Consider the following 17,411-nt stretch of genomic DNA (forward strand, 5'->3'; position numbering starts at 1 on the left):
AGTGGGTTCGTATAATTTGTACAGTGCGTGAGTGCAGAGTTGGATGGTGAGCCGTGCATTGCATGATGTGCAATTTTGTGCTGTTCCTATCAGGTATATTGTTAAAGATATTATATCATATATTTTGTACAGTGCGTGAGGGCAGAGTTGGATGGTGAGCTGTGCATTGCATGACATGCAATTTTGTGCTGTGTCTATCAGAATAAATCTCCATGACTGGTGCTACAAGTTGGAGTTCGTGTCGATGATTGATTGTACACAACGCAAGCAGAGTACTGTTACAATAGCTATCCAGTTGAGTTATCAAGCTTGTTAGCTATCCAGTTATCTTCTTGGGGTGGAATGAGACAGCAGGAGAGTAGGGGTTAGGGAGTAGGGGTCAGGGTGTAGGATGTAGGGGTCAGTACCTGTAGGACAAGGTTTCCATTTTAATTTACAGGATATTTGATAAATGTACAGGACCTATATGGAATGGGTGCTTAACCTGATTAGGGCATCCACCGTCAGTGCACAGAATGACACGAATCACATTTGCATTATGGGTATTCATATTAACAGAACATGCAAGTCGAGGATGCAACGATGTGGGGTCCTTCTTACTGAATTCTGATCTGCACTTTGAAGATGTTAGAATACCTGTCCACATTTACTTTCCCTCAACCAACAAGATAACTAACGAACAGAAAAATCACTAGTCTGTCAATCCACTACAGTTAAAAGGTTTAGGCTACGTTTTCTATATGCCAGCTTGTTGAGAGAGAAACAGCCTAAACAGACTCTGGGACAGTTGTGGGCCGATAGATCCCAAATTCATCCAACCAGTAGGAGGATAGAAGGAATAGAAGGATAAGCATGACCAGTCAAACATGTATTTCCATCAACTGATATTTCCATCAGTGTAGAGGCTATAAGGCATCATGTCCACCAGTCTAGAGGCTATAAAGCATTATGTCCATCAGTGTAGAGGCTATAAAGCATTATGTCCATCAGTCTAGAGGCTATAAGGCATTATGTCCATCAGTCTAGAGGCTATAAGGCATTATGTCCATCAGTCTAGAGGCTATAAGGCATTATGTCCATCAGTCTAGAGGCTATAAGGCATTATGTCCATCAGTCTAGAGGCTATAAGGCATTATGTCCATCAGTATGTTATGTCCATCAGTGTAGAGGCTATAAAGCATTATGTCCATCAGTCTAGAGGCTATAAGGCATTATGTCCATCAGTCTAGAGGCTATAAAGCATTATGTCAGTGTTGGAGTGTTCCCCTGGCTATCTGTACATTTTAAAAACAAGAAAATGGTGCCATCTGCTTTGCTTAATAAAATACATTTTTAATGATTTATACTTTTACTTTTGATACATAAATATATTTTACATATTACATTTACGTTTGATACTTAAGTATATTTAGACCCAAATACTTTTAGACTTTTACTCAAGTAGTATTTTACTGGGTGACTTTCACTTTTACTTTAGTAACTTTCCATCAATACTTTTACTGAAGTATGTTTAGAAATCTTATCAATCACAAGAGTAAAACCTATATTCCAAGCTGAACAACGAAATAAACGTTATGTTATTTAATTAGGTATATAATGACCAAATGTTGCGAAATAGCCACATAGATAGCTATTATTATTTTATTCCTTTAAAAAAGGAATGAATGGCGAACGGGGCAAACGTTCGCTCTAATTAATTTGTAAGTCGCTCTGGATAAGAGCGTCTGCTAAATGACTTAAATGTAAATGTAAATGTAATTGGAAATAATGGAACCAAAGATTTTAATAACGAAGAGACCCCAGCCCCTCGTTTCAAATGGGAACAAATGAGTCACAGTGGGCAGAACAGGCAAGATCCTATTGGCGCGTTCTGGCACGCATGCGCATATTTCCGTTAGGGAACGCCTACTCTGTGAAGTGCTTGTGTCCAATAACAACATTTCTCTTTGCACTCCTTCTAAACAACGCCATTTATTTTTGTTTTATTTAATTTTTAATGCAAAGAGTAAAGTCTACAAAACCTAGTCCACTCTGTTCGTAATAAATTCTAGTTTGGGGAACAGCACATTTTACTAACATCAAATATATCATCGATGAGAAATGTTGCCGAAATTTCAACCAAATCCATCTCGGTCCAGCGTCTCCCAATGCCTGCATCTGGGCTTCCTTTTTTAAATTATTTATATTTTTATTACCAATGTAGAAATGTCTGTATACTTACAATAAGTACATAAGTACAATGATACATATGCTAGGGGGTACAACAAATTATAGATTATACAAATACCTTAAAAGAAACATACATATTGATTGTTTTAACAGCTTTCTTATTAGAAGAATGTATAATGGTCTTAATGTACTGCTTGAATTCCTTATAGAAAACACGGAAGAGTGTTTTTTTTTAATTTGTGAATTTACCATTTATGAATACAACTGGGCTTCCTCCGCGGTAACGCCAAGCGGATGCTTCACATTTATACATCCGGTGAAATACCGGTCTCATTGCTGTGACGTAACGTCGTTGATTATGGGACCCGCCTTCCTCTGGCAAGATGGCGCCGCTGTTGGTACAGCTGAAATGTGGACTCCACTTGCAAAGACAAACATTTACTACTTTACTCCAACATACAAGTTCGTATCATATTTGGAGAGGAGGTAACACACCGAATGGGAAGCAACAGACGACTTATTTGGTGAGTATTAACCTGGAGAGGGGAGGAAGGATACTGCTCTTAGACACAAGTGTCCATCATAATGTTATAAAGTTAGCTAGTTTGGGGTGACTGGGTATTAAGTTGTGTTAGTCAGAAAGTTAACCAAGTTTGTGGTGCGTTGTTTCACAAGATTGCCGATGTTTGGCTTCAAGTTGAGATTAAAGTGAAAGTGATTTCGACATTAACTAGTTTAAGTTACTTGGATAACATCCCATAAGTAGCTATGGTTAACTGGCTGGGTTGTGGTCACCTAGGTATGTCAATTGTGGGGCAGAAACTCTAATCCAGAGCGATTTACTTGCTGTAGGGCACATCGGTTGTTTTTCTTACCCAGTCGGCTCGGGGATTCGAACCAGAAACCTTTCGCTTTTTTGCTCGTAACCGCTACCCTACCTGCCTACTTCAGAACTGACAAAGTGCAGCGTGTCAGTGCACAGTCTGTCCCGTGATATAAGACTGCGCATCCCACCGGTGGCCCGACTGATAATAGCTGCACGTGACAGACACCATGGGCTTATTAATTAGACCGATTTTGTTGCGAAACGTTTCTTAAACGGAAGCGAACGAAATGGACAGGGACCTACTGGGAATTTGTCCAATAAACTGTTTGGACTAATGATTACACCACAGGTTGTAAGCCAGCTAGTACTACTGGTACGATGACATGCTTTACTCACTGTTGTTGAGCAACACTGTCACTGTGGTGATATAACGGTTAAATAACATTGATCCTGGATATTCTGGCACATAGCTAGGTCTTGATGCCTAAAATCTTCTCTAAAGGCTGTAAAAATGTTTTCCACCACGAACACTGTCTCAATGTGTTCCTGACACCTGGGTTGGTTTAGCCCTTGATCATGGACTCTCAGTCCTATAAGTCATTGGATGAAGGTGTCTTCTGGGAGTTTTGTTAAGATGCCTGACGCTCGGTCTGAACATGAACGTGTCTCGCTTGTGGTTTTGGACGCATAAGGGTCCTTATCTTTCAGCCAGAAATCATAAAGGTTAAATGAATACACTCCATGTTAGGGTTCCCACACGTGCATATCTCCATGTTTCCGCGCTTATTTACGGCGACAAGAGGCGACCACCTGTGCCAATTAGCTATCTCGCTCTGAACACCTGTGTGTAAACGTAATTTGGGAAGCGTAGCGGAAGTGTAGTTTCAGCGGATGGAGTCACCCAAAGCTGTATGTATCTGTGCAAAACTGCTACAGTAACTTTCTCACTCGTCATTATTCACAGTTCATTCAGGATTATCCGTATTTAGAACGTCTATTCCTATACTACATTTTTAACCATTCCAATTGGGCACTAAATAACCTGGAACTCAATCCAAACAAAAAGCAAATACATCCAACAAATGTGTCACAAGCTTGATGTAGTCATTGCATGCTATGAATAAGGAGTGCAATACTTTTCACTACTTTAATACACAAGTGAATTTGTCCCAATACTTTTGGTTCTCTGAAATGGACTATGTGCTACTATTGTACTGTGTACAAAAATGCTGTAATTTGCAAACCGTTCACCTGATATGGATGAAAATATTCACAAATTAAAGCTGACAGTCTTGACTTGAACCTCATAGTCATTATATCACTTCAAATCCGAAGGGCTGGAATACAGAGCCAAAACATGTGTCACTGTACCAATTCTGTTGGCGCTCACTGTAAACTACCAAACATCCTATTTGGACTAAACATTTTTCCTAACAATGAGTAAGAAATTATGAATACAAAGAAAGGGTCACAATACACCTGCAAAATGTCACCCATCTCTTTGCATCCTCCCACCACATGACCAGTTTCCCCAACTGGATGGATCCATGAAGAGTTACTTCGGGAGTAAATAAAACTGAATTTAAAAAAGAATAAAACTAGAATAGAGGCTAATGCAATTGAAGGCATAAAATTGTTGCTTACTGAAATGCCCAAATAATACATTTGAGGCAGTAGCCTACCAGCGTGGAGCCAACTATTCAGCACCGTTTCACACTGCTTTGAGACAAGCCTCTTGATAAATGTCAGATATTTATTTTCACCCAATCTCCATTTGAATACTGATTGTAGAAATGTTAGCTGTGCTGCTCATGACTACCTTGTCTTGTAGGCTTGTTTATTATCACCAATCTGAGCATTTAGACGGCGTGTTACGTAGTTTAACGAGTCCATTAGTTTGCTCTTCGCTCGCTGTTGCTTAGTAACCTACTCTTTACCAAAAGCCTGTGTCTGAATCCGTGATTTTTTTATATTTTTTTTACTGAATCTCCGTTTGTATATTTGGATAATTCTCTGGTTGATAAAATAGGGTAAGAGCGGGTGGTATATCTCTTCGTTTGCCCATCTGTCACTGATCAGAAATATTTAGCATGCTATAATGTAGCCTAAATCAAGTGGGCATCTGTCACTAAAAAAAAATATATATATTTTTTTTTTATGACACATTGCCGCAATGAAAGTTGTGTGGGAAAAATGAAGAGTCACTCAGTATCAGCCCCTTTAACATTTACATTTAAGTCATTTAGCAGACGCTCTTATCCAGAGCGACTTACAAATTGGTGAATTCACCTTCTGACATCCAGTGGAACAGCCACTTTACAATAGTGCATCTAAATGGCAAGCCTACATAAGTTCAGGAGTAAACGTTTGCTTGACTACTCGAATAAGTTGCATGGATTCACTCCGTGTGCAATAATAGTGTTTTAACATAATCTTTGAATGACTGACTCATTGCAAAGAAGGGCATCAATGGGTATAAATAAAGAGGAGACATTGACATATCCCTTTGAGCCTGAAGTTAGTTAATTACGCTTTGGATGGTGTATCAATGCGCCCAGTCACTACAAAGATACAGGTGTCCGTCCTTAGTTAGTTCCCGGAGAGGAAGGAAATCGCTCAGGAACTTCACCATGAGACCAATGGTCACTTTAAAACAGAGTTTGTTGTGATATTATTGTGGATAGATCAGTTACTCCACAATACCAGCCAAATTGACAGTGAAAAGAAGGAAGCTTGTAAAAAAAAATATAAAATATTCCAAAACATACATCCTGTTTGCAAACAAGGCACTAAAATAATACTTCAAAATATGTGGCAAAGCGATTCACTTTTTGCCCTGAATACAAAGTGTTATGTTTGAGGTAAATCCAATACAACACGTTACTGAGTACCACTCTCCATAGTGTCAAGCATAGTTGAATGGCGCGAAGCACGCACAAAATCCTACAGGAAATCCTGGTTCAGTCTGCTTTCCAACAGACACTGGGAGACAAATTCACCTTTCAGCAGGACAATAAACTAGAACACCAAATCTACACGGTAGTGTTAACCAAGAAGACTGTGAATGTTACTGAATTTATAGTTTTGACTTAAATCTAAATGTAAATGGTTGGCTAGCAATGATTAACAACCAGTGTAATAGATCAAATATAAAATGTTAATGAATGAATATTAATGTTCAAGCAATGTCAACTGTTCGTCGGGAGCTTCATGAAATGGGTTTCCATGGCCGAGAACAAGCCTGAGATCACCGTGCCGAGAACAAGCCGGAGATCACCATGCCCAGTGCCGAGAACAAGCCGGAGATCACCGTGCCGAGAACAAGCCGGAGATCACCGTGCCGAGAACAAGCCGGAGATCACCGTGCCGAGAACAAGCCTGAGATCACCGTGCCGAGAACAAGCCTGAGATCACCATGCCCAGTGCCGAGAACAAGCCAGAGATCACCATGCCCAGTGCCGAGAACAAGCCAGAGATCACCATGCCGAGAACAAGCCAGAGATCACCATGCCCAGTGTCAGCTGGTGTAAATCTCACCGGACTCTGGAGCAGTGGAAACGTGTTCTCTGGAGTGATGAATCACGCTTCACCATCTGGCAGTCCGACAGACGAATCTGGGTTTGGTGAAGGGACATCTCAAAGCTACATCATACAATGACATTGTAGACGATTCTGTGCTTCCAACTTTGTGGCAGCAGTTTGGGGAATGACTATACCCCTGTGCACAAAGTGAAGGCCATACATAAATGGTTTGTCATTTGGTGTGGAAGATTTTGACTGGACTACACAGAGCCCTGGCCTCAACCCCATCGAACACCTTTGGGATGAGTTAGAATGCTGACTGTGAGCCAGGCCTAATCGCCCCCAACATCAGTGCCCGACCTCACTAATGCTCTTGAAGCAAGTCCCCTCTCAGCAATGTTCCAACATCTAGTGGAAAGCCTTCCCAGAAGAGTGGAGGCTGTTATAGCAGTAATGTTCCTACATCTAGTGGAAAGCCTTCCCAGAGAAGTGGAGGCTGTTATAGCAGCAAAGGGAGGACAAACTCCATATTAATGCCCACGAGCAGGTGTCCACATACTTTTGGTCATGTGGTGTAACTAGTCTTGTAAGAGCCTCATGCTATACTTCTGCCAGATTTGTTTATTTATTTTAATTTTACCTTTATTTAACTAGGCAAGTCAGTTAAGAACTTATTTTCAATGACGGCCTAGGAACAGTGGGTTAACTGCCTGTTCAGGAGCAGAACGACAGATTTGTACCTTGTCGGCTCGGGGGTATGAACTTGCAACCTTTCGGTTACTAGTCCAACGCTCTAACCACTAGGCTACCCTGCCGCCTCTACACTCTAACCACTAGGTTACCCTGCCACCCCAAATACGCTGTTACCATTTTCATTGAAGGTTTGGGGAAAGTATTTCAACCCTCCTAGAAGGTTATTACATCAGCTGGCTTCACATGGAGTGATAGACATACGTCTACATGTGCACCACACAGACAGACACGGCCAATATTGCCTGGAAATGAATTGGCAGATATTGTGTTATGTTTGCATTTTCAAGCCAATAGTGGCTAACGAGGGGTGGGGTAATGTTGCATAGCTGTCTGATAGGCTACTTGTGAGATTTCTCACTTACCGTTTGTGGGGGAATACATGACAATTGCTTGTACTTTCAGAATTGTTTGACAATTTGCTCATTGGTGGGCTGCGAACTACTGGTAGCTGGCGATGGACCTGTTGGAGACCCCGGTCTGAGAGACGCACCAAGACAGACTCTCAGCTGTCATCCCTCTGAGACACGTACCCAGAAAGACTCTCAGCTGTCATCCCTCTGAGACACGTACCCAGAAAGACTCTCAGCTGTCATCCCTCTGAGACACGTACCCAGAAAGACTCTCAGCTGTCATCCCTCTGGGAGACGTACCCAGAAAGACTCTCAGCTGTCATCCCTCTGAGAGACGTACCCAGAAAGACTCTCAGCTGTCATCCCTCTGAGAGACGTACCCAGAAAGACTCTCAGCTGTAATCGCTGCCAAAGGGGATTCTAACATGTACGGACTCGGGGGATGACAAGCCCACCACTAGTGTGGGTTCTCCTCAAGGCTGTGTGCTTTCTCCTCTGTTGTACATCTTGTACACTAATGACTGTGGAAAAGGAGCACTGGTCAGTGTACTGGAGGAGCACTGGTCAGTCTACTAGAGGAGGAGTAGTACTGGTCAGTCTACTAGAGGAGGAGGAGGAGTAGTACTGGTCAGTCTACTAGAGGAGGAGGAGTACTGGTCAGTCTACTAGAGGAGGAGGAGTACTGGTCAGTCTACTAGAGGAGGAGTAGTACTGGTCAGTCTACTAGAGGAGGAGTAGTACTGGTCAGTCTACTAGAGGAGGAGGAGGAGTAGTACTGGTCAGTCTACTAGAGGAGGAGGAGGAGTAGTACTGGTCAGTCTACTAGAGGAGGAGGAGGAGGAGTACTGGTCAGTCTACTAGAGGAGGAGGAGGAGTAGTACTGGTCAGTCTACTAGAGGAGGAGGAGGAGTAGTACTGGTCAGTCTACTAGAGGAGGAGTAGTACTGGTCAGTCTACTAGAGGAGGAGTAGGAGTAGTACTGGTCAGTCTACTGGAGGAGGAGGAGTAGTACTGGTCAGTCTACTGGAGGAGGAGGAGTAGTACTGGTCAGTCTACGGTCACTAGTCTAGTCTATGATCCCCAATGATCTATCACCTCTTCCAAAAACATATTCAACATCTGTAAAATGATAGTCCAGAAACCAAAGCTTTGGTTGTCTTCCTCTCAGGCTTCCATGTCTTCTCCCTGGACCTCCTCAATGTCCACCTCTTGAACATCAAACTCTGAGGCCTCATCTTCACTGTCACTTTGCAACCTTGTTGAGGTTGGCTCGTTGTCAGGCTCAAAAAGCCTCAAATTTGCCCGGATGGCCACCAATTTTTCAACTCTTGTATTGGTCAGCCTGTTGCTTGCTTTGGTGTGTGTGTTCCCAAACAAGGACCAGTTGCGCTCTGAGGTGGCTGATGTTGGTGGGATTTGGAGGATGATGGAGGAAACAGGGGAAAAGCCTCAGATCCACAAAGTCCCTTCCACCAGGTGGCTGATGAGATGTTGGCACGACTGCCATACTGCATCTCCATCCCAAAGCCCTTGCATGGAAGTGCACTTCGCCAGACTGCCAAGAACCTCGCCCTCATCCAGGCCAAGGTGGCAAGACACAGTAGTGATGACATCATAGGCCTTGTTGATCTCTGCACCAGACAGGATGCTCTTGCCAGGATTCTTGGTGTCCGACATGTACGCTACGGTGTGTATGGGCTTCAGGCAGTGGTCTTCACACCTTTTTGATGTATTTCAGAACTGCAGTTTCCTTTGCTTAGGACAACAGTGAAGTGGGCAGGGCAGTACGGATTTATTCTCTTACATCTGCAAGCAGAGTCTGAACATCAGACAGGATGGCATTGTCTCCCTCAATCTGTGCAATGGCTACTGCTATAGGTTTAAGGTTAAGTCAAAAAAAAACTTCTGATTCCAGGAGGGCCATGAGCTGTTGCTGTCGATAAGGTGTCTGATTCATAATTTTCCACCTCAAATAGAAGTAGAGGGACTTTTGTCAGAGGTTGCTTGTGGTGAGCGCTGAGGGAACTTAATACACTTGGCCAGATGATTCTGCATCTTTGTTGCATTCTTCACATATGATTTGACACAGTATTTGCAAATGTACACAGCTTTTCCTTCTATATTAGCTGCAGTGAAATATCTCCACACATCAGATCGTGCCCGTGGCCTTTTCTGAAGAAAAATGAGTAAAAAAAAACAACAAATACAATTCCATGTATCATGACCTGTAAATGTTTATGCAAACAAGCTCCTCCCCTCTGTTCTCCTCTCCTCCCCTATGTTCTGTTCTCCTCTCCTCTCCTCTCCTCTCCTCTCCTCTCCTCTCCTCTCCTCTCCTCTCCTCTCCTCTCCTCTCCTCTCCTCTCCTCTCCTCTCCTCTCCTCTCCTCTCCTCTCCTCTCCTCTCCTCTCCTCTCCTCTCCTCTCCTCTCCTCTCCTCTCCTCTCCTCTCCTCTCCTCTCCTCTCCTCTCCTCTCCTCTGTTCTCCTCCCCTCTGTTCTCCTGTTCTTTAGCTGAGCCCCAACCTGAGGACAGCCTCATGGACAGTCAACAGAAGTGACAACAGACGTATACTGGAGGCTGCAAAGGTACGTTCTATTTGTTATTGGAGCCTATGCAATTTATGATATCAGAAATTATTAAGTTTGAATGTGAACTGTGTGTGCTTGCTCACAGCATTTGCAGGTGACCGAGAGGACATGTTGGCACGGCAATGCAGGTGGAAGGCTAAACGCAGACCCCAAAAATGTGGTAGGAAAACACATAGTACTTCCAACTGTTCTATAATAGAAGCATGTTATGATTTATTAGCGCCATGATCAGCATGTAAACAGAGAGAGAAGGTGATCATTCATTTGTTCCAAACTCCGTTCTGTAGGGAAAGTCTCACCTTTACTTTCATAGGCAACTGACTGTTAATTCATACCACCACTACTAGACCGGCAACAACTGACTGTTAATTCATACCACCACTACTAGACCGGCAACAACTGACTGTTAATTCATACCACCACTACTAGACCAGCAACAACTGACTGTTAATTCATACCACCACTACTAGACCGGCAACAACTGACTGTTAATTCATACCACCACTACTAGACCGGCAACAACTGACTGTTAATTCATACCACCACTACTAGACCGGCAACAACTGACTGTTAATTCATACCACCACTACTAGACCGGCAACAACTGACTGTTAATTCATACCACCACTACTAGACCGGCAACAACTGACTGTTAATTCATACCACCACTACTAGACCGGCAACAACTGACTGTTAATTCATACCACCACTACTAGACCGGCAACAACTGACTGTTAATTCATACCACCACTACTAGACCGGCAACAACTGACTGTTAATTCATACCACCACTACTAGACCGGCAACAACTGACTGTTAATTCATACCACCACTACTAGACCGGCAACAACTGACTGTTAATTCATACCACCACTACTAGACCGGCAACAACTGACTGTTAATTCATACCACCACTACTAGACCGCAACAACTGACTGTTAATTCATACCACCACTACTAGACCGGCAACAACTGACTGTTAATTCATACCACCACTACTAGACCGCAACAACTGACTGTTAATTCATACCACCACTACTAGACCGGCAACAACTGACTGTTAATTCATACCACCACTACTAGACCGCAACAACTGACTGTTAATTCATACCACCATGAGTACTAGACCGGCAACAACTGACTGTTAATTCATACCACCACTACTAGACCGCAACAACTGACTGTTAATTCAAACCACCACTACTAGACCGGCAACAACTGACTGTTAATTCATACCACCACTACTAGACCGCAACAACTGACTGTTAATTCATACCACCACTACTAGACCGCAACAACTGACTGTTAATTCATACCACCACTACTAGACCGGCAACAACTGACTGTTAATTCATACCACCACTACTAGACCGCAACAACTGACTGTTAATTCATACCACCACTACTAGACCGGCAACAACTGACTGTTAATTCATACCACCACTACTAGACCGCAACAACTGACTGTTAATTCATACCACCACTACTAGACCGGCAACAACTGACTGTTAATTCATACCACCACTACTAGACCGCAACAACTGACTGTTAATTCATACCACCACTACTAGACCGCAACAACTGACTGTTAATTCATACCACCACTACTAGACCGGCAACAACTGACTGTTAATTCATACCACCACTACTAGACTGGCAACAACTGACTGTTAATTCATACCACCACTACTAGACCGGCAACAACTGACTGTTAATTCATACCACCACTACTAGACTGGCAACAACTGACTGTTAATTCATACCACCACTACTAGACCGCAACAACTGACTGTTAATTCATACCACCACTACTCGACCGGCAACAACTGACTGTTAATTCATACCACCACTACTCGACCGGCAACAACTGACTGTTAATTCATACCACCACTACAAGACCGGCAACAACTGACTGTTAATTCATACCACCACTACTAGACCGGCAACAACTGACTGTTAATTCATACCACCACTACTAGACTGGCAACAACTGACTGTTAATTCATACCACCACTACTAGACCGGCAACAACTGACTGTTAATTCATACCACCACTACTAGACTGGCAACAACTGACTGTTAATTCATACCACCACTACTAGACCGGCAACAACTGACTGTTAATTCATACCACCACTACTCGACCGGCAACAACTGACTGTTAATTCATACCACCACTACTCGACCGGCAACAACTGACTGTTAATTCATACCACCACTACAAGACCGGCAACAACTGACTGTTAATTCATACCACTACAAGACCGGCAACAACTGACTGTTAATTCATACCACCAATACTAGACCAGCAACAACTGACTGTTAATTCATACCACCACCACTAGACCAGCAACAACTGACTGTTAATTCATACCTCTACTAGACCGGCAACAACTGTGTTGAAAGTGCAATATACAGCAATCACTACACCATTTCCTGTTTGCTAAAATTCTAATAGACCACCTAATTTACAGTTTGTGACAAAACAAGCAGTCGTTGTGTAGAGAATCATCGAAGCCGCTGTGAAATGTATTTTCAATAAGCACAAATAATGTATTTTCAGTTTGAAGCTGATGTACAAAACTGAAAGTGAAAGCTGCAATAACTTAAGAATTGGAAGCATAGAAAGAGCTCACATAGAACAAATCTACCACTTTCACTTGCTATCAATGAGAATGATGAATGATAGATCTATAACGCATAGAACAGATCCACCTCTTCTTCGACTTGTTTTCAATGAGAGTGATAGATCTATAACACAGTTCTATGTGAATTTGGTCTTGTCGCCCCCCCCCAAAAAAAAAGCTCATCAATCTACACACAATACCCCATATTGACAAAGCAAAATCAGGGTTTTAGAAATGTCTGCTAATTTATTACAAATAAATTAAATACCTTATTTACATAAGTTTTCAGACCCTTTTCTACCAGACTCAAAATTGATATCAGGTGTATCCTGTTTCCATTGATCATCCTTGAGATGTTTCTAGAATTTGATTGGAGTCCACCTGTGGTAAATTCAATTGATTTGACATGATTTGGAAAGGTACACACCTGTCTATATAAGGTCCCACAGTTGACAGTGCATGTCAGAGGAAAACCAAGCCATGACGTCAAAATCAAAATCTATTTGTCTGTCGAGTTCCGAGACAGGATTGTGTTGAGGATGGAGGAAGTTTGCAACCACTAAGACTCTTCCTAGAGCTGGTCGCCCGGCCAAACTGAGCAATCAGGGGAGAAGGGCCTTGGTCAGGAAGGTGAACAAGAACCCAATGGTCACTCTGACAGAGCTCCAGAGTTCCTCTGTGGAGATGGGAGAACCTTTCAGAAGGACAACCATCTCTGCAGCACTACACCAATCAGGCCTTTATGTTAGTGGCCAGATGGAAGCCACCCCTCAGTAAAAGGCACATGACAGCCCACTTGGTATTTGCTAAAAGGCACCTAAAGACTCTCAGACCATGAGAAACTAGATTCTCTGGTCTTTATTTTTTATTTCACCTTTATTTAACCAGGTAGGCTAGTTGAGAACAAGTTCTCATTTGCAACTGCGACCTGGCCAAGATAAAGCATAGCAGTGTGAACAGACAACACAGAGTTACACATGGAGTAAACAATAAACAAGTCAGTAACACAGTAGAGGAAAAAAAGAGTATATATACATTGTGTGCAAAAGGCATGAGGAGGTAGGCAAATGAATGTCTGATGAAACCAAGATTTAACTCTGGCCTGAATGCCAAGCATCACGCCTGGGGGTGAAAAAAAAGTGTGGCACCATCCTCACGAGGTGGCAGCATCACATAGATGCTATAGATAGAACTTGAGGATCTGCAGAGAAGAATGGGATAAACTCTCCAAATACAGGTGTGCCAAGCTTGTAGTGTCATGCCCAAGAATGGAAACAGAATGCATCTGAGCTCAATTTGGAGTCTCATAGCAAACGGTCGGAATAATTATGTCAATGTCATATTTTTATATATAAAGCAACACATTTCTAACTCTGTTTTTGCTTTGTTATTATGGGGTATTGGGATGCCATTATGGGGTATTGGGATGCCATTATGGGGTGTTGGGATGCCATTATGGGGTGTTGGGATGCCATTATGGGGTATTGGGATGCCATTATGGGGTATTGGGATGCCATTATGGGGTATTGGGATGCCATTATGGGGTATTGGGATGCCATTATGGGGTATTGGGATGCCATTATGGGGTATTGGGATGCCATTATGGGGTATTGGGATGCCATTATGGGGTATTGGGATGCCATTATGGGGTATTGTGTGTAGATTGATGACGGGGGAAAAAAACAATTTAATCAATTTTAGAATAAGGCTATGTCGTGTCTTTGCTATGCCGGATTAAGTGATATGACATGCTATTCTTTAAAATCATTTCTCTGTAATGAATATTACCTGATTTAAACTAATCATGTAAATGTAATTAACTACAAAGTCTGAGCACCACGAAATAATGTTTAGAGAGCTGTTATCTTCCGAATAAACTCTTGAAGACCTAGTAAAATTTTATATCAATAGCAGTCATTTATTAATCGTCACCTTATTCAGTCTCATCTGAAACCAAGAATTTACAAGTTATCTTCGAACCCTGGCTAACAAGTTGAATCAGCAATACAACATTTGGTTTAATTGTTTAGGCATTTATTAAATAAATACTCACACAGAATTACATATACAAAAGGATGGATCATACATTGATTACTAATTGTCATAAAAGTAAATGTCCCTAGCGGACGGAAACGATATGATGGCTGGTTACACAAAGAAAAGGGGTTGGGTTTTGAATGAAAGAGCGGGAAGACTGAGGAACAAAGGTATTTGGTCTCTGATCGGACCTTGTAAAAGCTATGCTATTGTAAATACAGAATCTTATGCATTCTAAATAACCACCCATTTGGAAAAGGAAAATTTAAGAAATATTTACTGAGCTGCGTTTTCAAAAGGTTGGTCGTAGATGGAAGGCAGTGTTGCTCAACAGAGATCTTCCTGTCCTCTGAAGAAGGTAGAACGGATGTGTTGTAGTAAAGTCGTGTTTTTGGTTGAAGAGATACTTTTCTGTCCTTCCCATGTTTACAGCCGCTGCTGCTAACTCAATGGCTAGGAGGTATCACTTCTTTAGTGAATTAGAGATCAAAGTTCATACCAAGTTGCCGTACTTTAAGCTCACACTGAAGTTGGCTTCGTTCTGTAGTTTGATATGAACCCTTTTAACGTATGGACCGTTGTCCTCATGTCCTCAAACACAAATGTAAAATGTTCGTAAAGGGCTTATATAGTGGTGGAGAGAAGGGCGTGTTTCATAGTTCACAACCAATGTCTGTTCACTTGGGCGGAGCCACTGAATTGAGCCTAGTTCTCTTATGAAAACCAATTCTCTCATTTAGAAGCTAAAATTACATTTCATCTGTTCACAAATAGTTTCATATTTAAACATTTAAATTGCACAACAATTCCATGTTAATCTGATAACTAGAATGTGTAGACTTTCCAAGATCGTTTGTCATCCTATCATCAGTAATAATGTCTCAGATGACGACTGATATGATTTCACATCCTTTAAGTAGCAACGCATATTTTCAACTGGTTGGATTACCAAAATATGGTTCTGTTCCCCAACCTTTTGATGTTACCCGACTCTCTGTTAACAACGGGCTTTCCAAGGGTCACTCATACACCTCACCAACAGGGCATTGTCATGACAGCTGTAACAAAACGTGGAATAAGGCAAGGAACTGTAAATTGTACTTTCAAGAATTTTTACTTCAGTACTTTACACCACTGGATTAAAGCCACACAAACACACTAGTGTTGTCACGATACCAGATTTTGGCTTAACACAAACACACTAGTGTTGTCACGATACCAGATTTCGGCTTTAACACAAACACACTAGTGTTGTCACGATACCAGATTTCGGCTTTAACACAAACACACTAGTGTTGTCACGATACCAGATTTAGGCTTTAACACAAACACACTAGTGTTGTCACGATACCAGATTTCGGCTTTAACACAAACACACTAGTGTTGTCACGATACCAGATTTAGACTTTAACACAAACACCCTAGTGTTGTCACGATACCAGACTTAAAAAAAACTTCAATACCAGGTTTAGTATCACGATACTCAATACCAAAACGATAACACAGCAATTTAAAAACGTATTAGACAAAGTCCCAGAATGACACCTGATCCAGACCAAACTCAGCTTTGTTCAATCGTTGGACATCTTTTCACTTCAATATCATTACATTTTAAAGTTTTTTTAGAACGCAATGTATGCATTTAAGTAATCAATTATAAAATATATTTGACTTGTTTTACCAGTTTCACTACAAAACAACTTAATTGTAATAATTTTTTGACTGGTCAATCTCTATTTATAAACTGGGTAAATCAAGATGTCACCTAGGTCTTCCCACAATACAGGTGACTACGTATTCAGTAGGAGCGTCAGGCATTGACTTATTCAGCTTGTTTTAGTTGATTTCATGGGGCTACAGATGAAAAACAATCCCTTCCATTTGGGATTTCTTTTGTTGAGAATATTTGATTGTACTGATCAACAACATTTGCATAGCGCACTTTTATAAAAAGGGATTGCTTCTGTCTCTTTAAGAAATTAATTATATAATTTCAAGGCAGAATGTGGAATCTGTTTTAACTTCAGTTCATCATGAGAGAAGCTAACAACACAGACAGACGGCTCTAGTAATGAATCAGGAAGTGGACAGAAGGCTCTAGTAATGAATCAGGAAGTGGAGCTGTGTACAACATGATGAGCAGGGAGCTAACAACACAGCCAGACTGCTCTAGTAATGAATCAGGAAGTGGACAGACAGCTCTAGTCATGAATCAGGAAGTGGAGCTGTGTACAACATGATGAGCAGGGAGCTAACAACACAGCCAGACTGCTCTAGTAATGAATCAGGAAGTGGACAGACGGCTCTAATAATGAATCAGGAAGTGGACAGACGGCTCTAGTAATGAATCAGGACGTTCAGCAGACTCTTTGCTCTTGGCGCTACAAAGTGGCTGTGCTGGTAGGCTGACTTGATCCTCTGTCACGTGAGACACATTTGGTACCAAACTTAACAAAAATTCTACAATGAACAGTTAATTTTTTTTGTATTGGAAAAGTACCATCGTTTCTGTATACCGTGCAAAACACACACACACA

The 17,411-nt window shown here is 41.8% G+C and overlaps 1 protein-coding gene across 1 annotated transcript in view; it reads left to right on the forward strand.

Moving 5' to 3' along the window:
• The first annotated feature begins 2,521 nt into the window (after window positions 1-2,521).
• LOC135545421 (iron-sulfur clusters transporter ABCB7, mitochondrial-like) overlaps window positions 2,522-17,411 on the forward strand; it is a 57,788-nt gene continuing 42,898 nt past the window's right edge. The window contains exons 1-3 of the mRNA XM_064973028.1: window positions 2,522-2,693; window positions 10,133-10,207; window positions 10,296-10,370. Coding sequence (XP_064829100.1) covers window positions 2,553-2,693; window positions 10,133-10,207; window positions 10,296-10,370 — 291 coding nt within the window. The 5' untranslated portion in view covers window positions 2,522-2,552. The remainder of the gene's footprint in view (window positions 2,694-10,132; window positions 10,208-10,295; window positions 10,371-17,411) is intronic.

Source organism: Oncorhynchus masou, chromosome 9 (assembly GCF_036934945.1).
Source record: "Oncorhynchus masou masou isolate Uvic2021 chromosome 9, UVic_Omas_1.1, whole genome shotgun sequence".
Classification (NCBI taxonomy): domain Eukaryota; kingdom Metazoa; phylum Chordata; class Actinopteri; order Salmoniformes; family Salmonidae; genus Oncorhynchus; species Oncorhynchus masou.